The sequence below is a fragment of the Rhinolophus sinicus genome, chromosome 5, assembly GCF_057876585.1.
Source record: "Rhinolophus sinicus isolate RSI-liver-muscle chromosome 5, RSI-T2T, whole genome shotgun sequence".
Lineage (NCBI taxonomy): Eukaryota > Metazoa > Chordata > Mammalia > Chiroptera > Rhinolophidae > Rhinolophus > Rhinolophus sinicus.
The window spans coordinates 18,921,524-18,947,200 of NC_142505.1; the positions used below are offsets into that span (position 1 = coordinate 18,921,524).

The 25,677-nt window shown below is 39.7% G+C and overlaps 1 protein-coding gene across 1 annotated transcript in view; it reads left to right on the forward strand.

Annotated features, from left to right (window-relative positions):
- GADL1 (GAD like acidic amino acid decarboxylase 1) overlaps window positions 1-25,677 on the forward strand; it is a 158,060-nt gene that overhangs the window by 16,194 nt on the left and 116,189 nt on the right. The window contains exons 2-6 of the mRNA XM_019745229.3: window positions 9,331-9,503; window positions 13,957-14,083; window positions 16,362-16,452; window positions 20,067-20,173; window positions 20,927-21,042. Of these exons, the coding sequence (XP_019600788.3) occupies window positions 9,331-9,503; window positions 13,957-14,083; window positions 16,362-16,452; window positions 20,067-20,173; window positions 20,927-21,042 (614 nt within the window). The remainder of the gene's footprint in view (window positions 1-9,330; window positions 9,504-13,956; window positions 14,084-16,361; window positions 16,453-20,066; window positions 20,174-20,926; window positions 21,043-25,677) is intronic.

The following is a 25,677-nucleotide window of genomic DNA, read 5'->3' on the forward strand; positions in this document are numbered from 1 at the left end:
GGCTCTTGTAAGGATGTTAGAGAACTCACAGAATTGGAGAGAGAGCCAAATAATTAGGGCTTGGAAAAGACCGAAGCCAGGAGGTCTGGACGACTTGAGACTTGAGAGCCCCACACAGGGGATGACATTAACAGACAGTGCTGCCAAGACTGTGTCCTGGGAGGAGGGCAGTTCTAGTTCAGATGCTGGTTAGACCAAAAGTGCCCCAAGCAAACTAGCAAACTACGAACAGGCATTCTGCCTACTCAGCCTGAAACCTTGGAAAACACAGGAGTCACTGATAAAACAACAAGTAAAATCTGATGTCTTACAAATAGATGTAGACAAGAAGCAAGATGAAGAGTCAGCAAGGACAAGGAGCCAAGATGGCAGAGGAGGAAAACGCCAATAGGAACGGGCCATGACTAAGGACGGAGAACGACTCAGTGAGCTCAGCTCCTGGGGACACACTGCACCGAGGTGCAGTAGCTCTTTCTGAGCCAAATGAAAGCACATCATTCACAGCCAAGTTCTCCAGCCCAGGGCTCATATTTACAATGTGGGTACGCCAAATCCAGTTTTCTCCTAGAGCCCGGCTGCATTCAAATCCACCCAAACTGAAGTGGGTACCCATCTGAAGTGGTACCCATCAGAGACTTTCTTCTGAGGAGCGTGTCTTCTCAGAGAATAGATGATGTCTAGGGACCCAGATCTTTTGTTAAAGGAGGTGTTTCAGCAGAATCTGAATCATTTGACCGGCATCCCAGATGCTAACACAACAGGACCTCATAAAATAAAACCCTGGGTGATGGAAACATGTCACTTCCCAGAAATGTTATATTTTCATCCATGCTTTGCAAAGGAGGAGCCTATCATGGATGCACAAAATGACTTTTTCCCTATCTTATGTTGTCTGTCACCTTTTCATCCAAAGATCATTTTAGAACACAGGCTTACTAGAGGATAGGAAAGCTATCCAACCCATGGGCAGTTGCAGGCCTCATTAAAAAGACATGGGATTCCTAGTTTCAAGTTCACTACTGTAAACTTTTGTAAGGGAGATGTTACAAGACATATAAACCAGCGTCTTGACTATTATCTCTCTCTCTGGCCTGGATAATTGCCATTGTCTCTTCTCAACTCCAATTCTTGATTTCCCATCTGAACTCTGCACCAGTGCCCACTTCATCTTTCTAAAGCACTCTTTCTACCCCATCAGAAGTTCATGATGGCTTCCTATTGCTTATGAAGTACCATCTAAATTCCTCAGTCTCTATTCAAGTTCCTGCAAGATCAGTCTCCATGCCAACTTTTCAACAGGCACTTTTCCCATTTATAGACCTGGCCCATGGACAAACAGTAGTTCTTGAGGATTCCTGAACACAGACACACATTTTTCTGCCTCGTTCCTGTTGCTTATTTTTCTGATCCTGCATATGCTTGCCATGACCTTTGTTTCTAACCTCATCATAACCAATTTCTACCAATCAATCCAAAATCTTGATTCTCCATCCACATTGCACATGCCCCATATTCAGCTTGCCCTTTTCCAGTGTCCTCATTTTAGTACAGGCCCCCACCATTCCCCTGGTGGCTCAGGCTCCAAACCCAAGAGTCACCTTATATTCTTTTGTTGTCTTGACCCCCTACATCCACTTCATCAGTAAGTCCTCTTGGCTTTACCACCAAAATGTCTCCCGTATTGTAACACTTTGCTACATCTCCACTGCTACCTTCCAGATCAAAGCTGCCTCCTAAGCAGTCCCCCTATTTCCACATCTGCCCTCTGATAGTCCATCTTCCACCTGATATCAGAGGAATCATTTATAAATGTAAACCTGATCACGTTACCCCGCTGTTTAAAACCTTTCAGTGGCTTCCTGTGGCTTTTAGAATAAAATACCTTTTCTGATCTTCTCCCTATCTTTCCAAATGTCACTTTATTCCTTCCTCCTCTTTGTCCTCACACTTGAGCCACGTTGATTTCTTTCTATTTCTTTAAGAAGCCAATTTATTGATTCCTTCTTCTTAGACTATTCTCTTTCCACGTCTTTTTACATCTGGCTTCTTCTCCTCTTTCACATCTCAATTCAAATGTCTCTTTTTCAGAAAGGCTTTCCCCTGACTGGATCTAAAATAACTCCTTGTCCTTATGCTATTAGGTTAGTGGAAAAGTAATTGCGGTTTAAAAGGTTAAAAATAATTGCAAAAACCGCAATTACTTTTGCACCAACCTAACATCAAGTCATTCAGATAATTTCCTTTAGCGCATTTATTAGAGTCTGCAATTATTTTGATTATCTATCTGTTTCCCTTTTTATTAACTGTATTTCCCATCCAACCCAAGTAAATGTAAATTTGTGTCTTCTTGTTCATTGCTCAGCCTCCAATGCTGTACAGAGTATTCTAAACACACAGGCACTAAATAAATATTTGCTAAATGGCTGAATGATGGGCCGTCTTGACCACCATCTAATCCAAGAGGACTTTCTACTTCTCACATTCAGAAGCCCTTCTCATGAATGTCAGTGTATGTTTTGTCTGACCTCAAGTATCATACCTAATACCTTCTGAATGGGATTCTAGGTTTCAGAAACGTGTCTAATTTTCCTTTTTGGATTTTGAGATCACCATCTGTGTGTCTGATTCATCTTTGAGTCTCCCATGGTGCCTTCTCCAATGTCTCACACATTGTATTCAATAAACATGTCAGAAAATATAAATAAAAGACATATCAACTCACTGTGGATTTCAACTAAGGAGAGACTTTAACCGCAAAATGAATGAGATGAAACAAATGATTTAATTTATTATTATTATTATTATTATTATTATTATTATTATTATTATTTTGCCTTTGGGTACTCATCTCTAGCTGACTAAAGTTGTAAGCAAAGTTTTATCATTTACATCTGTGACTTCATATTTGTGTGTTGCACTGTGGAAATTCTTCTATCTCTAAGTAGGCTCTATGATTCTCTCAAATCGTAGTGCTACCGTGTTTCCCTGAAAATAAGACCTAACTTGAAAATAAGCCCTAGCATGAGTTTTCAGGATGACATCCCCTGAACATAAGCCCATATGCGTCTTTTAGAACAAAAATTAATATAAGACCCAGTCTTATTTTGGGGGAAACACGGTATATTCAAAAACCAAATCCCTGTATTGGTTGCCATTACCTAAACCTTCAGAGCTTCTCTGGCCACTGCCTTATATTATTGCTATTTCTTAATATTTATATATTTACCATAGTCTTCTTTCTTCTTTCTAGTAGGTTGTCCTAGTTACCCTCTCATCAGCATGTTGTTTCTAAGACAATGGCTTAGAAATAAAATGTGCGTGGAATTTTAAAAGGATGCAAACAATATGGGACTCTGGCAATAGTAGCTACTTTTTTGAGCTTAGAAGAGGCACTTAACTTAGAAAACTGTAGAACAGAGGGATGTCTCTGCAACTTTTTTTCAGCTCTATTTTTCTTCCCCCTGGATCCCAAAATATTCTCTTCCTAAACTTTCAGCAACTTGAAAACGGAGGCCCTGTGTTGTTTATTTCTGTATCCCCAGGCATCAAGCTGGTTGCTTGGCGTATATTGGGTCCTCATTAATTTGTTAATGAAGACAATCCTCTTTCCCCATGCTTTTCTTCTCAAATCTATCTTGAACTGGCCTACTGACTCTCCAGGTTCTGACCCTCGGGCTTCCCTGGGTCCCCAGCATCTTTGGCACAAGTTTTCTGAAGAGTCTCTTGGCCTCCCAACCAGATGGCTGGATTCACTTTCGGTCCATTGTCCCTCATTTCTATTCTTTGGAAGCGAGCGTTATGTTCTTATCGCTAATTTGCTCTTAACAATAAGAGTCTTGGATAGGAAATTTGGCTCTTACTGGCAGACTTTATCACAAAGACTTAAGTCTATTAATTCAACCATTTACCTGAGCCAACAGTGTAATGCGGGCACCAAAAGAGAGTTCACATAGACTGAGTCACTTTAATACCATGTTTCCCTGTAAATAAGACCTAGCTGGACCATCAGCTCTAATGCGTCTTTTGGAGCAAAAATTACTATAAGACCCGGTATTTTATTTTATTTTATATTATGTTATGTTATATTATGTTATATTATACCCGGTCTTATATTAAAGTAAGACTGGGTCTTATATTAGTGTTTGCTCCAAAAGACGCATTAGAGCTGATGGTCCAGCTAGGTCTTATTTTCAGGGAAACCCGGTAGTTACAACTTACTGTGTTCTTACTCTGTTCCTGGCACTTTACTCCGCAGCTTGCAATGTATTGCCATATTCAACCCTCCCAAACACTCAGTGCCATAGGTATGGCTATCTTTCCCATGTGCCAGATAAGAAATCTGGATCATGTGGAAGTTAAGTAACTTGGGAAAGGTCACAGTAGCAGTTAGAATTTGGGCCAGGATCTGCCCAGTTCCAAAGCGAAGCTTTGGAATCAACCAGGGTGCTAATGGTAGCCTTAATGATGGGCTATGGTGACCAGAGCATGGGAAATATAGACTCACTATATTTAGAGCTGGTGAGACCACACCTGGAGCTCTATACTATGCCTTATTTTATAAGCTAGAAATAAACTGATCCAGACTAGCGACCATGGGCATCAGAAACAATGGAAGAAATAAGAGCAGTTTTAACTGGGGGAAAAAAAAAGAATTTAGGTGAGAGTTCATAGACGTGTTCGTATATTTGGATTAGAGTCCTGTGGAAGAGAAATTAGACTTGCTTTCTCCACTCCTTTAATGTAAAAGCCTGTAGATATGATAGGAAATGCACATCTGCAGTCAGTGTAAGGAGAAGCTTGACAGCTCTGTCAGTGGAATTGCTGCTTTAGGAAGTGATGACGTTTTAAAATTATTGTCATTATTTATTACTGCAGATATTCAAAGAAAAGGTGTCTTCTATTTCAGAAGTCTTCCCTGATACCTCAATTTCTGCTGTAACCCTAAACCTCAATCCAGAATGTGTTTGTTTATATTCAAAACACGTTAACATGATCTTAGAGGTCACCCAGAACGGTGATTCCTAAATCCACCTGCATGGTGGTATTTTTCCATCCTATTAGTGTAAGTTACAGTGCTTGCTAAAATTTGAGATTCTGGGGCTCAGCTTGGAACAAAATCTTTTGGATAGCTACCCAGGAATCTCAATCTTAGTCAGTCTTCCCAGGTGTTTTCTGGCAGCCAGCCCAGGTCTTTCCTTAGATTGTTTCCTATTTTATAGATGAGAAAACTGAGGCACAGGAAGGTCATATCATGCCAGGATCAGACACTTGGGGAGTGATCGAGTAAGACTAGAAATTAGCTCTCCTGAGGTCTAGGCCACCGGGTTTGCAGGGGGTTTTGAATTGTATGAAAGGGTTAGATAAGATAACTTCCAAGAGAACTATCTAGTCAGGCAGTCAGTCCCCAGAGAGTTGTTGAGTGCCTGCCTACTAATACCAACTGCTGAACTGTTTTCTGGGATGTCCGGAAAAATGAGACATGGATGCTTTCCCTGTATAAGTTTATGATCTGGTGCAAGAAATAACACCTCTACACAGTAACCACAGTGCAGGTGAAAAGTGACAAGGTAAGGGGTCTGAGCAGCTGCCCCCCAGTGTGGGCTAAATGGCCTGACTGTGGTCTTGTGTCCTGAACATGGAGGCAGGAAGTTCTACTCTCTTCACAGGAGCAATCACCTACTTGTGGCCACCTCTCCCCACTCCTCCACAGGGGATCACTCACCAGCCACTGGTCTAAGTTCATTACCTTGGTCATTCGACAACTCCGAGGAGACCTTCCTTTCTAGTGGCATAGCTTACCATCACAGCTTTCTGTCTTGTGTAAATGGCACTTTACTCTTACGCATTTAGGTATTTAATAAAATTATTGATTTTCTACTACTTTTAGCTAATATCGATTGAGTTAGCTAATATTAATATTAATAACATTTATTGAGTGCCCATTATCTACCAGGTGCTATTTGAAATCTTTATATGTATTAATTTATTTAAACCTATGTCAAAGGAAGAGGCCACCTCTAGATACTGGAAATGATATTTGAAGCTGACTTTATTGTTTATGAAGCAAGGGAGGGCTGTACAGTTCTTTGCACAAAACAAAAGTTGTGTTTATGTAGAGTGTTGGAGGATGCAGAGTTGAGGAATTGGAATAGAGTCAGAAGTCAGAGTGTTTAGGGGTTGACTGACTTTCACATTTGGAGTGAGACTTGGTGATGGACTGATTTTCAGAAGTCAAATAACTAACTGCAAAATAGAGAAAGAGATCTCATTGAAAGAGACTGGCGGCAGCAAAATGAATGGAGAGGAGAGGAAAGTGAGTGCCTCTCACCTCTGGTTTCCTTTGATAATCCAGAGAACGTGGACTCAGTTTCGCTTACTGAACCGTTTTCCACAGGTTCTTCTTTCCATCCCTCTTCTATAGCCCATGAATTGTGTTCTGAGTCTGCCCCCTCCCTAGCCTCAGGTGTCTCCTGCTCAGTTAGGTCTGGCAACCTGCGATGGCATCTCAGAGGAGGGGATAGTATCACGGGCTGGTTGGCTTCTTTGATTTAATAGCCAACAGATATTTATCAAACTCCTACAAACAGCCAGGCACCTTCAGGTGCTGCAGAAACAGAAGTGAAACCAATAGACACAAGTTCCTGCTCTCATAGAGCTTAACCTCTGTTGGAGAGACAGATGTTTAAACAAATAAAGGAATAAATGCATATTGGATGTCACATGGTGATCACTGCTCTTCTGCCAAATTAAGCAGAGAAAGAAGGTGGGGGAGAGAGATGGTCGCAGTTTTAAATAGGGTTGTCAAGGAAGACTTTGCTGAGAAGCTGATGTACAAGGAAAGAGTCGAAGAAGAGTGAAGAGGCCAAACTGGATGCACTTTGGTGAACTTGCAGGATCTTAATAAAGGATGAGACTTGAGATCCAAGAGATAATGGGGAAAAGACCTCATGTAGGGCCTTAGAGGTCATTATAAGGACTTGGACTTTTGGTTTAGTGAGATAAGTAGCCACTGGATGGTTTGAGCAGAACAGTACTCCTGTGATCTGACTTATCTTTTCCCGGGAACACGGGAGCCACTATGCTGAGAATAGACTATATGGCATGTAGGGTAGGAGTGGGGCTGCGGGTTAGTTGGGAGGTCACTGCACGAACCTATGCATTTAATGGTGGTTTAGACTAAGCATCAGATGGTTGTAAAGGACAGTGTGATAAAAAGCAGTCAGATTCTGGATACATTCTTCACGAAAGAGTCCTCCAACTGAAAGACTTTATTAGTCTAACAATTGTCACCCCAATAAACTTTAATTTTTAAAAAAGAAAGACTTCATTATTAACCACCATAAACTAGCAGTTAGATTGGAAGTCCTGGGTGTGCAACCCCAGGTCACAGCTTGACCTACTGTTCAATCTGCAGAGGGTCTTGCCCAATTTCAGCAAATGCATGGGAAGAAGAGGCACATTATCACTTCTGGAATAGAAATAACACATATCTATCAAGAAAAGAAATAAAATGTACATCTATCAAGAAAAGAGGTGTGACCTACACTCAATTTTTTATACTATTTTGTTCTAGGTAATTGTATGAATTATGGGCATTTCTTTAATTGATTGCTGTGAAGACAGAGATGGTTTTAATTTCAATTCCACTGCTATTCTGGTTGCAAGTGGGTGTTTGACATTTTTTAGAGAGAGAGAGAGAGAGAGAGAGAGAGAGAGAGAGAGAGAGAGAGAGAGAGAATATGAAGGGAGAGAGACTCTGATGGGAAAGGGCTAAAGAGTGGCTTCTATTCCCTGGGCAATAAAAACCTGAAATCCTACTAATGAGATTTAAAAAACCTAACTTTTCCTGTGTGCTTAATAATAGCACTGCCTCCTGACATAACCAGGGTTCCCTGAATAATTGCCCTCATTCCCAATTTATTTTTAGGACCTAAAAATTGGGTGGAGGAAAGTCCCTTTATGTGTAGAGCATTTCCATCTAAAAGCACAATTCCAGGGTCTCACCGTTTGGCCCCAAACCATGTTAAACACACCCTTTCAAGAGAAAGATAAGTGAAAGTGAAGGATGGAACTAAAATTCAGCACTGGAGCTCTGGATGGTTTACCCTTCAGTGTGAGGATAAAAGATTGATCCTTTGCTGCAGATTCCGTCTTTCCCAAGTTGAGGAATCTTCCTGTGACATTTTCATCTGCCTTTGTCGACATCATTTGAGTTTGCCAGAAATAGAATTAAAGGGTTTATAAACCACATAATTTTATCAAAACATTTAACTTTGAGAAGAAGATGGACTCAACAGCACAATACATGTTGATACTGTTAGAGCCCTCAGTAAGTATAACAATATTTGATATATGTATGAGCCATCAGCATATTTAAGGTTGTTTTACAAAGTATAAGTAAGGCACCGTGCTAGGTGTGGTGCTGAAAAATACTTTAAAAACTTGTTTCTGTAAATCTTAACTAAGGAACAGAGAGATATTGATTAGAAAAAGAAAATACAATCGAATCAAAGCCTGTAGCAGATATTGGTTCAATATCTGGATTAAGTTGCCAAAATTACTTTTGTGAAGAGCTGTTTGGGGTAGGCAATAACCTTTATTCTCAGATAATACACTTTCATGCTGACTTTGAACCTCTAGCCACTGACCAGCAGTTGTGCAGTCCTAAAAATTGTTCTTGTCCATCCTTCCACCTGTGCCTGAACTGTAAGTTTGAAAAGTTTAAAGACATTAAATATGGGTTTACACAAACCACCATGCTGGTCACTTTCTTTTATCCTCCTTTCCATAGGAAATGGCTGAGTAGATTTAAGGAGGAGCTCTTAGGAAAAAACAATGTCTGTAATATAGAGGGCCATTTAAACATAGGCTTAAACGTTAAAGGAAAGAGAAATGACATGTTGCTATTGTTTTTTCCTCTTCAGGAATGACTTATTAAAAGGAAATATATAGCAATACTTAAAAAATTACAAGAGAATGTCTGTTCATGTAATACATATGGGCTTGTGTTTACAAAGACCTTGCACATTTGTTTGAAAGGTGTTTGCAAGAGTGAATAAAATGGGTTGAATTTATATTTCACACTCCCTTGAGCTCTACCACACGCCCTCATGCTAAACAAGATGCTGTGGGAATGGAAAATAGAAGTTTTTTTCCCTAATTCTATCATGCTATTGAGCACCATAAGAAACTGTCAGCTTCAGTTCTGTAAATGCGTTAAAAGAAAGAATGCCATTTGAATTTGAGATGGTGATCCAGTTTTGACCCTGTGTTTTACTGTGTGATCTAATTAGATTCTCTCTCAGACACAATTTGTTTGTGTGCTTCCAGGAGATGTGAGTCAACAAGACATGGTTCTCAGTAGGAAGAGTGCTGTTCTCGTGAATGGGGTCTTACTGAACGGTCCCACAACAGATGCAAAAGCAGGAGAAAAATTTGTTGAAGAGGCCTGTAGGCTAATAATGGAAGAAGTGGTTTTGAAGGCTACGGATATCAATGAGAAGGTAAAAAAACAAAACAAAACAAACGAACAAAAAAAAAATTACAACCTCATAACAAACCTATAAGAAATCCCAGGAACAGGAAAGATGTGCGTGTGTGTGTGTGTGTGTGTGTGTGTGTGTGTGTGTGTGTATTTTTTTTCAAATCTGGATGATTAGATGTAAGAGAAATGGGGAGCACACAGTTTCATTTCCTGTATACCTTTGTTTCAAGAGGCTAACCACATACTAGTGTTTGCACCTACCCCCTGACCCCCACCCCACATCTATTTTCCTGGAAGCATTGACTCCTAACTTGCCAGCCATCACTTGTTGGGAGATTGGCTGGGACTCCAGAACTTATGCAGACAAGGCCATTAAGCAGAGGGATGAAGCTTTCTGCTCTAAATAATAATATAGACTATACACATGATGATCTGATTTACACACTCTCTAAAACACACTTTGCTCTCCATTTTTTTGGTACCCATTCTTTATGGAGCTAATAAAAACCAAGCAGAAAGTAGAAAAGGGCGTGAAAAGGTTTAAAATTTATCTGAGGGTTCTTACCAGGAGCTTGTCTGAACTTAGGTTAGAAATCTTGGGTTAAGTCGGACTTCTGATGGGTACCAATTATTGGTTATCAGTTTCAAATTCTGGCTCAAATCTGATTCAAAATGATATGGGAACTACTACTAATAATGTCTACTCTTAAGAGTACTTACAACGTGCCAGGTATTGTTCTAAGGACTCCTCCATATATATTTGTGCATTTAATCCTTAAAAACTCCGAAGGAGCAGGTACTGTTAGGTTGGTGCCAAAGTAATTGCAGTTTTGCAATTATTTTTAACCTCTTAAACCGCAGTTGCTTTTGTACCAACCTAATATTTATTAACTCCATTTTAGAGACGAGGTAAAAAAGAAGACAAATAGTTTGCCCAAGATCACCTACTAGTAAGTATCAGAGCTGGCAGGAAAATTCAGGCAGTCTGACTTCAGTCTGTGCTTTTAACTACTACTCTATATGTCACTTAAAATCTCTAAATTTCCCTTTCACATTGATCGCCTTTCATTTTGGAATTGGATTATCAGCAAGCGGATGTATAGGGGAGACTCTTATTCCAATTCTATTAGTCAGAGATAAATGTCACTTTAAAAAACATTTTGAATATGACGTGGTAATTCTGAATTCTTGATCACATGCATTTGGGAAAATTAATAGAAACATAGATTGAAATGGCCAGTGAAGTTTGAATAGTTATGTTCAAGGCAAAAATCACTCATGATATTTCCTGATTATATATTTATAATTGCATGTTTTCTGGTCTTTTCTGTACTGGTGAAATATTTTGTACCTGCTTTACTTTGGAGCACACTGCTTTTCTGGTTAAGATTTTTTTTTTAATTGGCCTTTATTCAGGCATTAAATATTAACTGAATGTTAGCTCTGGGGAAGACATTATATTTGGCCCTGGGGGATGTAAAGGAAAATAAGATAAAGGCTCAGCTCTGAACTGAATTTATAATCGAATTGGAAGGATAAGTGTTCATGGGAGAAGAGAACAGGGGGTCCCAGTAAGAACGTGATAAATGCTCTGTGACTGGCTGGCTTTGGGAACTTCACAGAGGAACGGGCACTTCAAGCTTTGATGTGGAGTTAAGTAAGATTTTGATGTGCAGAGAAGTGAGCCCATGTGTGGTAAAGAAATTAGGGAGGTAAATAATGGAAAGAGAGTTGCAAAAGGGCAAGATGTATTTAACATAGTAAGGCTTGGATCTTTTTGCCTAGAAAAAAGTGTTCGTATAGGGAACCAGTGGGAGATTAGATGAGAAGGGGAGGCTTATGATGCTAAGTTTTCAGTTAAGGAACCACAAGTTGATCACAGTACAGTAGATGTGCAGGCTTTTGTGAAGTTGGATTGAAAGCTATGTTGAGTATCACCGAGGGGGTGACATTTTTATGCCACTCACTTAGCTTACTTGTCAGAGAACCAACAGCGCACCATTAGAAGGTGACCTGCAGATATACCCCCATAGTTGGTGACGTGATTGTTTCTACTGCCCTCTCGGGTCGACATGCCTTCTCAGCCGCCTTTTATTTTTTTAGTTAAATTATAACTTACATTCAGTAAAATTTAGTCCTTTTGGTGTGCCGTTCTATGAGTTTTGAAAAGTCATGTAACCATCACCACAATCGAGATATAGAACGGTTCCATCACCCCCCAAATTTTGCTGTGGCCCTCTGTTGTCAAATCCTCTCCTCACCTCTAGACCCTGGCAGCGATTGATCTGTTTTTTGTCCTTGTAGTTTCATCTTTTCCAGAATGTCAGATAGATAGACTCATATCACAGGTAGCCTTTTGTGTTTTGTTATTTTCCCTCAGCAAAATGTATGCGATTCATCCATGTTGTTGTGTGTATCAAGAGTTTTTCCTTTTCATTGTTTCAGTCACTTTTAATTTTCCTCTGCCTATTGTAGTTCTAACATCAGAGTTTAATTTCATACCTCTTAGACAACTTGGTGTTTCCTCCTGCTTTCCCCCAACACCCCACCTCCTAGTCTCACTTCCCAAATACTCCTCTGTCTCTCTCCTCCCCTCCATAGACCAACTTTTTAAAGATTGTCTACACTCCCTCCCTCCTTCTATTTCCTCACCTCCTACATTCTCACTTCATGGCAATCTGGCCCCCGTTCCCACCTCTAAGCCAAACTGCTCTTGCCAAGAACACCTCCTTGCTGATGAAGCCCATGAGCACGTCTCAATCTTTATCTCATTTGGCTTCTCACCAGTGATGATTATCTCCTCCTTCTTAGAACACTCTTTTTGCTTTGTGCTAATAGCACTAAACTCTTCCAGGATTCTCCGTGCCTCTCTGACATGTCCTCAACCTCACGGTGCGTGCTCCCTTTTCCTCTTAGCTGTAGGTTCTGTCTGAGCCATGTCAACCATGTTGGATTATCGTAATATATGCCTGAAGCTCTCTTTCTGATCTTTCACAAGAGCTTCAGACCAACTGCTACACCCCTTTTGGATGCCCCGAGAAGCCTTAGACTAAATATTCTCAAAACTCATCATCCCCGCCCCACCCACCACCAGACGCTTGTGCCGTCACCACCGATGACCCATGTACGCCAGCAAGTTAGAGACCTTGGGATTGTCCTCAGTCACCCCTCACCCTCCTCCTCACTATGCAATCCATTTCCAAGTGCCATAACCTCTTATTTCTAATTTTACCTGGAATCTCCATATGGCAATTAAAGCTATTGTCCAAAACACAAATATGGTCATATCATTACCCTGTCCAAAACATTCCAGTGGCTTCCTTTGTGCCAAGTTCAAATTCTATAACTTGTCACCTAAAGCCTGTCATGATATGAGTGTCTTGTTTATTTCTTCATTCATTTATTTATTCATTCATTCATCACATCTTTATTGAACATCCCCTTATGTGGCAGGCTCTGTGTTAGTCACTTGGGACCAGTGAGCAAATAGACTGATGTCTCTGCTCTCATGGAAATGATATAGGACATAAGCAATGTTGGAAGGTGATAAGTGCTATGGAAAATTAAGAGTAGAAAAGGTTAGTGGGAGATTGGTAGAGATGGGGTAATGTGTAGCTTGTGATTTTAAATAAGGGAATCAGGATTGCTGACATAAAGTGACATTTGGGTAGCGCTTTGAAAGAAGTGAGGACAGTTAGCTATAAGACTATTTGGAAGAAGAGGGCAGAGCCAGGGCAAAGACCTTAAGATGGGAGCATGTGTGGTGTGTTTCAGAAACAGCAAGGAGGCCAGGGTGGCAGGGCAGAGTCAGCCAGGAGGAAAGGAGTGCTAGAGGAGACTAAAAAGGAAACACAGCTGGGAAAGCAGACTACATAGGATCATTTTAGGCCATTGTAAGGATTTTGGCTTTTACTTTGAAGGATATGGGGACCCACCAGGAATATTTGAATGGAGGAACGGCCATGGCTTAGGTGGAAGAGGACTACTTTGTGTTTGGTTGAGAGTAGACTGTGTGGGGCCTGGGTACAAGCAGAGAGACTAGTTGGCAGTTAGTTATTTGATGTTCCAGCCTCTCCCCTCTTCAAACTCCATGATCCAGCCATACCAAACGCCTTCATTCTTCCCATGTGTTATGAGCTCCTTTGTGTGTATTTCAGCCTTTGTTAGTTCCGTTATTTCCACCTAGACTGCCCCTTGCATTACTCCATCCCCTAATCTTTGCTTGGCTCACTCCACTCTTATTTTATATAACAGCCCTGATATCAGTTCCTCTAGGAAATCTTTGACCTTCTATTCTAAGACGGACCCCTCATTTGTTCCAGTAACTTCTACTACAGCTCTATTCATGCTGAACTATGCACCTCCCAATCTCTGTCTCTCCCACTTGTCTGGAAGCTTCTTAAGAGTAGGGTTCATGCTTCTGACATTCTTTCATGGGTGCTCAGTTGAAGGTGCCATTGTTTAATCTCCAGGTTTGTGAATGGCGGCCTCCTGAACAACTGAAACAGCTTCTTGATTTGGAGATGAGAGACACAGGAGAGCCACACCACAGGCTGTTGGAGCTCTGCCAGGATGTCATACGTTACAGTGTCAAAACTAGTAAGAACTTTATTTCCTTGATCTGTACCTCTGTCAAGCTCTGACATTTTCTTACCTCATGGGAAAGCCGAGTATGACAGTGTTTATGGGATGAAAAACCTGGATCAAAAAATAGCGGTTCTGATATTTTGTAAATTGTCCATTTAATCGTTAGTTCAGATTTGTTGTAAAACCCAAAATTAAATTGATAGAAACATTGTTGGTGGTAATGGTCACATATGTTATCTGCTCCTTGGCAATCCCCATTCTCCATTTATAACCAAGACCATATATTATAATTGCTACTTATTTCTTATGTTGGTCCAAACTGTCAAATAATATTTTGATTACATAATTTGTGAGAGATTTTAAATCTCGATGTCCTAGAATATACACAAAAACCAAAAACCAAAACCAAAACAAAAGTTCAAGATTATATCTTTAATATAAATAAGAATAGATTTGTTTGGAAGATACTTATTAACTCTTGACAGTTGGTAATTACCAAATTATTTTATGACATCTAGCATGATCAAAATACAAAAAAAAAAAAAAAAAAAAAACTTTAGGAAGGTGTAAGAAAAATGAAGACTATATACAGTAAGGTTTTGCTATGATAGTTTTGAAGTAATGCTTTAACCAGTGTGATCTTTATAAATGCAGTAACATGATATCAGTCTTGTTTTAAGTACTATTCCAACTGATTGTTAATGTCCTATATACTCCTGTATACTCAGTGAACAAGTTCCAAAAGTAGGAGAATAACGTTCCAAAATATGCATTTCTCAGTGTGATATAAAGGTAATCTAGTGCTTAAGATAGCACAGGCATTATTCTTTGTGAATTCTGACACTGAACTAAATTTAGTGGAAGGTACATAATAAAATCCTGGCTAAAAATAATGAGTTTATATTCCCTTGGGAAAGTCTTGTGTATCAAAAACCCACTTAGCATTTCAAAAGCGGAGATACATATCTTATTATTGTGTGCATGTCAGAAATGGAAAATGACATTTAATACAGTAGATTTTTCAGTTTATTGGATATTTTCCATAGTGTTCCCAAGGAAATCAATTGTAAATTAACATAGAACTAAAACAATCTGATTAAAATCAGTTATAGCAATGTCTGGTTTCTTTAGCCATATTAGAGGAAGTTTTCCATGTTTTATTTTAAAAGACATTTTCTTTTGAGACTTTTTTCATTGAACCCCTAGTTATAAGAGGAAAACAAAACAAAAAAAAACCCTAAAACTAAAACCCAATGCTGTAAGTTGTAAAGAGAAGTCACTAACTGAAATGGTTCCTAAATATTCAGAGTTAGAAATAGACCTCCTGCATCTTTGTTCTTGGTCATGCTGAGCTGCCTATGATTGAGAATGTCAAGCCAGTTAGCCTGGTGTTTGGTGTGAATATTCACACTGTGTAAAGCCAAGAACCTTTATGAGACTTTTTATAGGAGGAAGAAAAATAGGAAGTTGGAACTGAAGTAGTTTGAGTCTTAAAGGAGACTTGTCTTTGCAAAAAGTTGAACCAGAAAGTTTATGTAAGCTGGACGATGAATCAAATCTTACTCCATCTGCATAACGCCAGTTGCATTATGAAAAATGGTCCAATCTGAAAAATAAAAAGGCCACACACTGTCAGTAGTCTAAAGTGAACCCTGTTGGTGAGTGAAATGCATTTAAATTTAAGAAAGTTAATATCGATATTTTCAGAGGATAAATGTAGCAGGCTTTGATACATGTACCCATTTCTTAAGAGTTTTGGTGTGGGTCAGGGTTGTTGAAAGAAAGGAGCAGGTAAACCAAAGTTCTTAAAAGATTGTTCAAGTTTTACTTAGAAACATATTATTTTTCTGTAGAAAGAGCTACGCGATGGGTTTTTAAAATTTGTTTCCTTTGTGCATGGTTAAGTTTCGAATGCTTCTTTTTTTAAAAAAAAAAAAAAATTGAGGTATAATTTACATTCAGTAAAATGGACAACTTCTTAAGGGCTCAGATCGATGAATCTGTACATATCTGTATGGAAGATAAGATAGAGACTATTCTCAGCACTCCCAGAGGCTCCTCAAGCCCCTTCCTAACCAATATCTCCTTCCCCAAAGTACCCAGAATCCTAACTTCTATCTCCATACGTCAGCTTTGCTTGATATTATTTCATATAAGTGGAATCAAGCAGTATGTACTCTTTTGTGTCTAGCTACTTTATTGTCTGAAAGATCTACTTATATTATTGCTGTATGGATAGTTTTTTTCTTTTTTATTGCTGTGTAGATGAATACTCTGTTTAAATTTACAGACCATCCAAGATTTTTCAACCAGTTGTACGCTGGACTTGATTATTACTCCTTGGTGGCCCGATTTATGACAGAAGCATTAAACCCAAGTGTGTAAGTACCATTTTACTGGAATTTTACACTAGACGTGGATTAGAGATGTTTTTTTAAGTAGATGAAATTTTATGTCATGAATTTCTAGTTAATGGTTTCATTTGTGCACTATCATCATAAATAATGCATTTATGACAGCAGCATTCAAAGAGCTGTTTGAATTGATAGTGGTACTGTGAAAGGGATAAGGCAGGCATTGTTATCTTCACTTAACAGGTGAGAAAATTGACTATGCAACTTTTAATTCATTCCTGCATGAAAGCCACATCTGTGTTAAGTGCTGGAAAGATACTTTGAGTAAAAACAAACCTTGACTTTGCGTTCGGGAAGCAAACTATCTAATGAGATAGAGATGGTCCATGCAAATTAATCAAAATGATCCACACTAATTCACCTAAAATTCTAATTTTCATGTGAAGGAGAGATGTATGATACTATAAATATAAATGGGACAATTTTTTCTAGTAGGGGGCTCTAGGAAATCTTCTCTGAGGAAGTTATAGCTAAGAGCTGAAAGGTAAATAAAACTCACTAGGAGTTCCAAACAGATAGAACAGGGTGTACAAAGGTCCTGTGTCTGGAGATAGCATGACACTTCTATGACCTGAAAAGTCAGTGTGGATGTAGCTGAGAGAGCTGTGGGGACTGTAATGAAGGATAAGACTGGAAAGATAGATAGGAGCCAGACATGCAGGACTTGGTGGGCCCTGTTTATGAGTTATTCTATGTACAATGGAAAGCCATTGAAGGTTTCTAAATCATGAGGTGTCTTGTGCTTATTGAAAAGACCACTGGAAATGTGGAAAGAGGATTACAGAGATCAATTAGGAGGGCATTTCCTTTGTGAGGTGAGACGTTATAGTAGCTTGGACTGAAATGGAAATGGTAGGAATAGAGACAAAAATGTGCTGAGATAAAACAGAAATGACTGGATAATATATTGGATCATGGAAATGAGGCCATGAGGGAAATGAGATGATGCTTGGGTTTCTGGCTTTCATAGCTGAGTTGATCGTCATGACACTCACTGAGATAAGAAGCATTGGAAGAAGGGACCCGTTTTGAAGTATATGGTGAAAAAGACAAGAGTAAGAATTCAGTTTTCCATTGTGAGCATTTGAGTTTGCAATGACTTTGAGAAATCCAAGAGTATATACCAACCAAGTTAAGAAATATAGGGGATTGAAAATTCTGATATCTGTATGAAAAGTATAAATTTAGGAGTTATGGGTGAATGATGGTAATTGAAATAGTGGCATGGATGAGAGCCCTTAAGTCAGTGATTTTCAACCCATTCTGCTCATTAGAATCAACCTGGTAACTTCTTTAAAAAAAAAAAAAAAAATATATATATATATATATATATAGCTAGCCATGGGTCCCAACCCAGACCAATTAAATCTGAATTTCTGTGAGTGTGCCTCAGACACCAATTATATTTACAAAGCCCAATAAGTAATTTTAATGAGAAAGATGGAGACACTTTGAATAAAAACAAACCAGGAGACACAGAAGCACTACCTATGGGACAGAGTATAGTGTGAGGAGAGAAGAGGTCTTAGGACTCGGCATTTAACTATTTAACAGTTAGAAAGAGGAAGATCAGCTTGTAATGGAAAGAGAAAAGAAGGAGAAAATAAGCTGGGAAGCATGGAAGCCATGGAGGAGGGTGTGTCCAGAGTCACGTGTTGTTGACTGTTTAACTAAAGACAAAGACTAAAATGCGTTCCCTGGATTAGCAGCATGGATTTCATTGGTGACTTCAGTTAGAGAGTTTGGGGTGGAATAATGCAAGATGATACCAAGTTATAATGCGTAGAAGAGTTACAGTGGTAGACAAGTCAGAAGAGACAGTAAGATTATACAATTCTGTGAACCTTTCCTTGTGTGTCCTGGATGTTCTAATTTCTCATCTGGGTTCTTTCTTTCTTTTTCTTTTAACTTGTATTAAATTTATTGGGGTGACTTTGGTTAGTAAAATTAATAGGTTTCAAGAGTACATTTCTATAGTATATCATCTAATTATCTATATATTGCATTGTGTGTTCACCACCCAGAGTCAGTTCTCCTTCCGTCACCATATATTTGACCCCCTTTTAACTGAAATCTTAGGAGGTTTTTGAAGTATTAAATCACTGCTAAGCTGAACAATCCACTCAAAATGTGACTAAGCAGTAAAAGTTTTCTATATTGCCCTCTCCTCCACCTCCTGGCCTATTGCCAGCTTTACAGTTGAGCTAGTTTTCAGAGACAGGGCTCATATTAAATTTTCTTACAAAAACGTGAGTGAGTATTTCACTTATATTTGTAGGTACACATAAACACATACAATTTTTCACATTTTCGATATATGTAAACTGGTTTCCTAGCATGGTTGAAAATAGAACCTAGACTGTGTACAAAATGATATAATATCTGCAGAGGGCTTGACACATAAGGAGGTGACACATAGTAGGTGTTCTGGGGTTTTTTTTACCCCTCCTTCCCAAAGTTTTCCCTTCCAGATGTTAAAATAATTGCATTAAATTCTGTGACTGTAAATCTACATGTCTGCTTAGCTTATGTATTTAGAGGACATAGAGATACAGATACAACTTAATGTAATCACGTAATTGTTAGAGAAGGTGGTTATAGATATTCAGTCATCCTCAAGTTATCTGGAGAAAGAAGAACTGTCCCAGGTTGGGTTTCCTGGAAAGCTGCTCTAGAGGAATTGAGTGAGAAAGATGATTTTTAAGGAATGCCCTTGGGATCAACATGGGTGGCGGGAGGGAAAGGAAGCAGGAATGGGCAGAGATAGAGATAGGAGCCAAGTTTCCATGCAGGCTCCATGACAATCTCAGTTGACCCCACAGAGGTCTCTGGAGCTACAATGGCACTTTATAGTGTTCTGGAGTTGGGCCCACACGGCTAGCCCTTTATATCTCCAGCTGCACCAGTCATCAGGTGTGTACCAACACAGGAAGGTGTGACCATAGGGAATGTGGCTCCCAACAGCTGAGGCAGTTCCTAAAGGGGCTAAAGTAGTGATGCTCTCTGACAATAGCCTTCCAGCCCAGAGTACCAAATCCTTCATGCACAGGGGATCTGGGTGGTGCTTTGCAGTAAAATCGTCCCAGAATATGACATGTCACACAGAGCACAGGCGTATGGAGAAGGAAGCTCTAATTCAGCATGAGTAGTTTCCATTTAGAGCTGACTGTTAGGTTACCCACGGTCGTAACCTAATAAAATCTCGTTGCCATGACAGTGGTTTCTCTTTAGCCAGCATCCAAAGCATCCAAAGAATAAAATGGCCACTGCTCCTGGCTCCTACAGAGCATCCAGATGTACTGCCTTTATCTCTCCCAATGGAGTTGAAGCTTGTCTGTAAATTAAGATTGGTGCGGTGGCTTGCATATCCCTAAAGCCACAAGCTATTGGCATTTACCTAACCCCAACTAGCACGATCGCTGACTGCATATTTCTCTATTTCCAATGGATACGTTTCCAAAGCTTCTGCCTACACTTTAACAGCCACCTGGTTTAATAAAACTCTATGTGCATTTCTTGGGACACCAAAGGGATGGTTTGACTCTAGTCATAGAAGTGAAGTATTTTTTATGTCTATCTAGTTATACGTATGAGGTGTCCCCAGTGTTTCTGTTAGTGGAAGAAGCAGTTCTGAAGAAAATGATTGAATTTATTGGCTGGAAAGAAGGGGATGGAATATTTAATCCAGGTAAGTACAATTAGTTATTTCCATCTTCCTTCCATTACAAGCATCTAAAAATGTATTCATGTGTCATGTGAGGAACAGCTCTTTGCACATTACAAAAAGTTGGATATTAACAGTGCTACTTGTCTCTTACAAATAAGAAATAAGAATTATAAAGCTACTTGGGGAGTTGCTAGCTTGTGCCTTTCTCCAGAGTGATAATATTTTGCATAAATCCGAAATAAGTGACATAGATGCTAAACAAATGAGATATCTACAATTTAGGATTTGTACCTAATGCAAATGAATTTATCTCCTGTTGGGAATTTGGAAGGGCTATAATAATTTTTTTAAGTTTTTAAATCAATTTTACTTGAGAAGGTCCTAAGTCTCATTTTGTTTATTCTGTAATCCTTTTTTGGAGCCAGAGATGAGCATGTCTTGTGATTTTATTGATCAGATGACAGACAGAAAGAATATTATTAACTATGAAGACTTAGGAACAGAGGTCATAGATTGAAACTTTTAGTTTGGAAAAACTCTGGAGTGAGAGACTAGACCAAAACTTCTCACTTTGCTGAGATTGGAAATTGCTGGAATTGGAGACTCGGAAGTGTGTAAGAGTAATGAGGTAGGGGGTTGAGGTGTTCAGATGACTCACAGTGATTTGTCATTAGACTAGAGCCGCCACAGCCATTTACACTTTCCACTATAGTCAGCACTTAGGGAGCTATAACTTCATGCTATAAATATGCCATTTCAATTTTGTTTTTGCAGGTGGTTCAGTGTCCAATATGTATGCCATGAATTTAGCTAGATACAAATACTGTCCTGATATTAAGGAAAAGGGGCTGTCTGGGTTGCCAAGATTAATCCTTTTCACATCTGCAGAGGTAAAAAATTATTTTGATATCAGATATAGATTTTCTAAGAATGCATTATTTAAGAGAGCTTGTTTGTTTGCAGGACTCCTGATGTGCTTTTATCCTCTCTGTATGTGACTAATATACCAAAGTCTAACACCATATTTCATTCCAAAAGAAATTTTGATCAGTTTGATGCTGGCCGCCCAATTTTGTACATCACCTTTATTTAAAATTTATAGTCCATAACATTTTCTTTGGGAAAAGAGAATGTTTAATTTGAAAGTGTGGACTCATTTCTTAGAACTTAGATGATTGATACTCATCTCAGCTATGTCTTCTGCACATTTCCATATAAAATCTATTGCTTTGAATGGCTAACACAAGGGTTTTTCAAGAGAAACAGGAGATATTCAGTAATAATGCACCACACACACACACACACACACACACACACACACACACACACAATTGGATGTTGCCACAATCCCCTATCGCATTTTACTCCATTAAAGTAGGAGTTCTGATTGTGGATAGATGCATTGATTCTGAACTAGGCGGCCTAGATTCATTTCCTGTCTCTACTACTTACTATCTGAGTGATCTTAGGTAAGCTGGTTAACTCCTCTGTGCCTTAGTTTTCTAATTTGTAAAAACAAGTATATCAGCTCTTGTATCTAACAAAGTATCCCCAAACCCAGTGTCATAGAATATAACCATATAGTATTGTTTACAAGTCTTGAGATAGCTGGCCAGTTCTGTTGCTCTTGCTGGGCTGCCTTAGCTGTCTGGGTGTTGGCTGGCCAATGGCTGATCTAAGAGTGGCTTTGGCTGGGATGATACCAACAAGTCCTCTCTGCTCCGTTGTCTCTCATCCTCCAGCAGGATAGTCCAGGTATGTTGTCATGGCAATGGTACAAAGAAAAAACAGACATGGAGGACTTGTGAGTTCTATGCTCAGAAATGGCACATTGTCCTTTCGACCTCATTTTCTTGGCAAACAGTCGTGTCTAGGAACGCAGATCCAAGAAGTGGGAAAATACTCTACTCTTAAGGGGATTTGCTGCAAAGCCATCTGGCAAAGGATGTGGATACAGGGTGCAGTAAGCAGCCACAGAAGTTTAGTCGGCACCAGTTAGTGGGTTGTTGCAAAGATTGAGCACGTTAATGCATGTAAAGTAGCATCCGGCACATAATAGATAGAAATATTAGCTATTATTAGTAGTAGCAGGAAAATGATCCAGCTATAATGTGTATAGAATAGATGGGACAGCTTATGTGCAGTCTTACCTAAAAGGGATTATTTTTTTCCTTTTCTATTTTTGTGTGATTCCAGTGGGAACCTCTGTCCATTCCACTACTGCTTCTTCCCCATGTCCCTGGAAGGAAGAGTTTAGCTTCTGTAACTTCTGAAATAATCCTAGGTCTCCTGTCAAACACACAAGGCAGACAAAAATTTAAAAATTCTCTGTTATTTCCAGCTGGGCTTTCCCCATCTCTGTTATTTACTTTCAAGAGGGAAAGTTACTTTATTATTGCAAAAGGACAGATTGTTCACTAAGAGGTCAGCAGTGGAAGAAAACCTGGCCACCCCCATGTTTTCCTCCTGTCCTGTCTGACCTTTGCTCTGATTAGTTTAGCGCCAAGTGCAAAGTGGGCACTAGGTGTTGGGAGGCCACTGGGAGGAATCACCTGCCTGAGGTTCTTGACTCAGCCTCCCCGAGGCCCCTCTTCCTGAGACATTCTTTCTGCAGCAATGTTTGGGAATATGGACACGGGGAAAAATACTTGGTTATTTGGGATTATTATGGAATAGAGTTTTACTCTCTGGGTTCCAACCCTTGGTATTTCAGTTTGAGGAACCCTAGCATATCAGAAATGCAAAGTCCCTCCTCTGTTTGAATTCCAGTATCCGTGCCTAGGAAAGTAGGGTCCCCGCGATCAGCTTAGTGATTTTACTTTTGCTTTTTTCCTTCTTTACTTGATTTAAAACTAGCTAAAGTGCTTTTCTGGAATAATTGCCCTGGAAAGGGGGAAGAAATTCTATGGAGGCCTGGAATAAAGATTGAGCCTAGGAAAGAACAGTGACACAGGTGTAGCTGGAAAATTGGAAATGGAAAGAAATTGACACCTCATACAGTTGTGAAACCCGAACTGAAAAGAAATTGACACCTCATACAGTTGTGAAACCAGAACTAAGTATTTCTTTTTAATCTCTAGTGGAGATATGCATATGCAAAAAAGGTGAAATGTACACCTTGGCTAACGTGCCAGCAGAAGATGGAGCCAGAAAACCCAGAACTAGATGTGCGTTTTAATCAGCTCCCGCTGCTCTAACAAAATATCACAGACAGGGTGGCTTAAACAGCAGACATTTATTTCTCACAGTTTCCGGAGGCTGCGAAGTCCAAGATCAAGGTGCTGATAGAGTCCGTGTCTTGTGAGAGCCCACTTCCTGGCTTGTAGACCACTGCGTGCTCACGTGGCATTTCCTCTGTTCACGCTTGTGGTCAGAGTGAGATCTCTCTATCTCCCTCTTCTGATAAGGACACTCATCCCACAAGAGTCTCACCATCATGACCTCACCTGAACCTAATAGCATCACGCTGGGGCTAGGGATTACACAAGTGAATTTTGACATCATGTGAATTCCACAGAAAAATTCTGTAACTTTGAATACACTGTAGCGTTGATGTTGTATTTTCACCGCCCCCCTCATCCAGACTCCACTTGGTAGCTCATTCCTTTCCCTGCTTTGCCAAAGAGACTCATGTCATAGCATTTGCTTTATTTTAATTCACTTTTTATGACCACCTTCACCACTTAGCATAACAAATCAATTCATCATTTAGTTAACAATAAAGAATTAAAGGAGGCTGTGTTTGCTAAATGGTCTGAAACCTGAATGTGAATCTTTTCGCTGTACTTCCCTTGTTTTCTTTTAGGTGTTGGCCCACGGGCCCTGCGGTTATATTTCTGTATGGTTTATTAGGTGGTCTTACCGCTCTAGTTTTTATGCTGCCCCAGATTAACCAGGTAATTACTCCATCTCTTCCTGGTACCATCAAATGCAAAATATATGCACCCACCCCTGAAAGTGCCTTTGCAAACTTCAGGTTTCGACTATAATTCAGCTGTTGATGGAGACCTGGAAAGTCATGCCAGAGACCCCTATACTGTCAACATAGCCAAGGTAGCCTCTCCAGGCTAAATGGGAACCAAAGAGAAAGGGATTTTTGGAGAAAATAAAGTAATTCAAGTAATCAATGTGTGGCTTGATTAGCAGTTAAATATGAATTCCTTGAATTTATAGAAATCCTCAATTCATAATTCAAATAATTTGGGGAATCAGTATAAAGTAGTGATCACTGTCTGCCACTAAAGAGTTAGAGGATAAAAGAAACTCTTTTTGCTTCTAGGCCAGTGATCAATTGTCCCAGTTCCTCTCTGGCAGGATGGAGTCTAGGGTGGGGTGAATGAGGACATCTCCAGATCGTGTCTTCTTAAATGCTGCACCCGAGGTGCCTCATTCCCTCACCCTATTGCTGGCTCTGCTTTCTAGGTGAGACTGACCCAGGTTTGGATGTTATTGCAGGTGTTCTCCACAGGGAAGCAGGTGCTCTTAGGATGTCAGTCAGAACATAGAGTAGGCCGCCCAGACTCTCTGGCTCTGCTTCTTTCAGAACTGAACCAGCTTGGTGTTCTTGGAGAATTCCCTGTACAACCTTTTTCTTCATTCCCTAACATGTAACATTCACACACCTTGCTCTCCCCACCACCCAAGCCAATTTGAGCATCCAGCTAGTGAGCACTAGAAGCACTGTAAGAGTCCAGAACACAGTCGATGGGAGGGGAAAGCAGTGGTTCATTAAGAAATCCAAGGTCACAGAAAAAATCCTTGCTGGACCCAGAAAGGAAACCATCAGTGTCATTCTATCTTTTATGTAGGCGCTTACTGTTTTATCTTTACAGAAATGGACAACCGCTGAGATTTTTGCCTCTCCTGTAGACGAATGAAGCCTATGGGGAGATAGGGTCTTAGAACAACTGATTTATCTTCTGTCGATGATGGGAGCGGCCACTGTTTGTTTCTAAATGCAGCTGTTACTTCTGAACTCCAGCCTTCTAGGTTTTTCCTTTCCTTGAAACTCCTCAGCAAGTCTGAAGCATTGCCCTCTTTCTTTTTTCCCCCTTCCAGGCTCTTTTCTTCCTCTGATGCTTTCAGATGTTTAGACTTCAGTTTTGCAGATTGTTTTTAATCTGTCCCTATGCATTTGAGATTGACATTGGACTACACTTTGCCCTGAGGTATCCAAAGATAGCTCCACTGAAGCCATTCTTACTCTGATTACCAGTGTTTTATTTAGCAGATCTGTTGGTTGGGGATATTTTGCCATTTCTCAGGGCAAAGCAATGTGATTTTCTTTATTGACAGATGGCAGTGAGGTAGGCTATTACTTATCACTATGAAATCAATAGCTGTTTGGTTGCCAAAGCCAGAATCTCCGGTGAGAAATAATTGGCCTTAGCTATGTCACCTTAGCTTTGGAAAGCGAATGTGTCAAGTGGAGAATTAGTTACATTTTCATGTACATTATTTCACCTCAATATGCATATATTCTTGCAACAATCTGAAATGAATGCATCTTACAGGCATTTTGGACA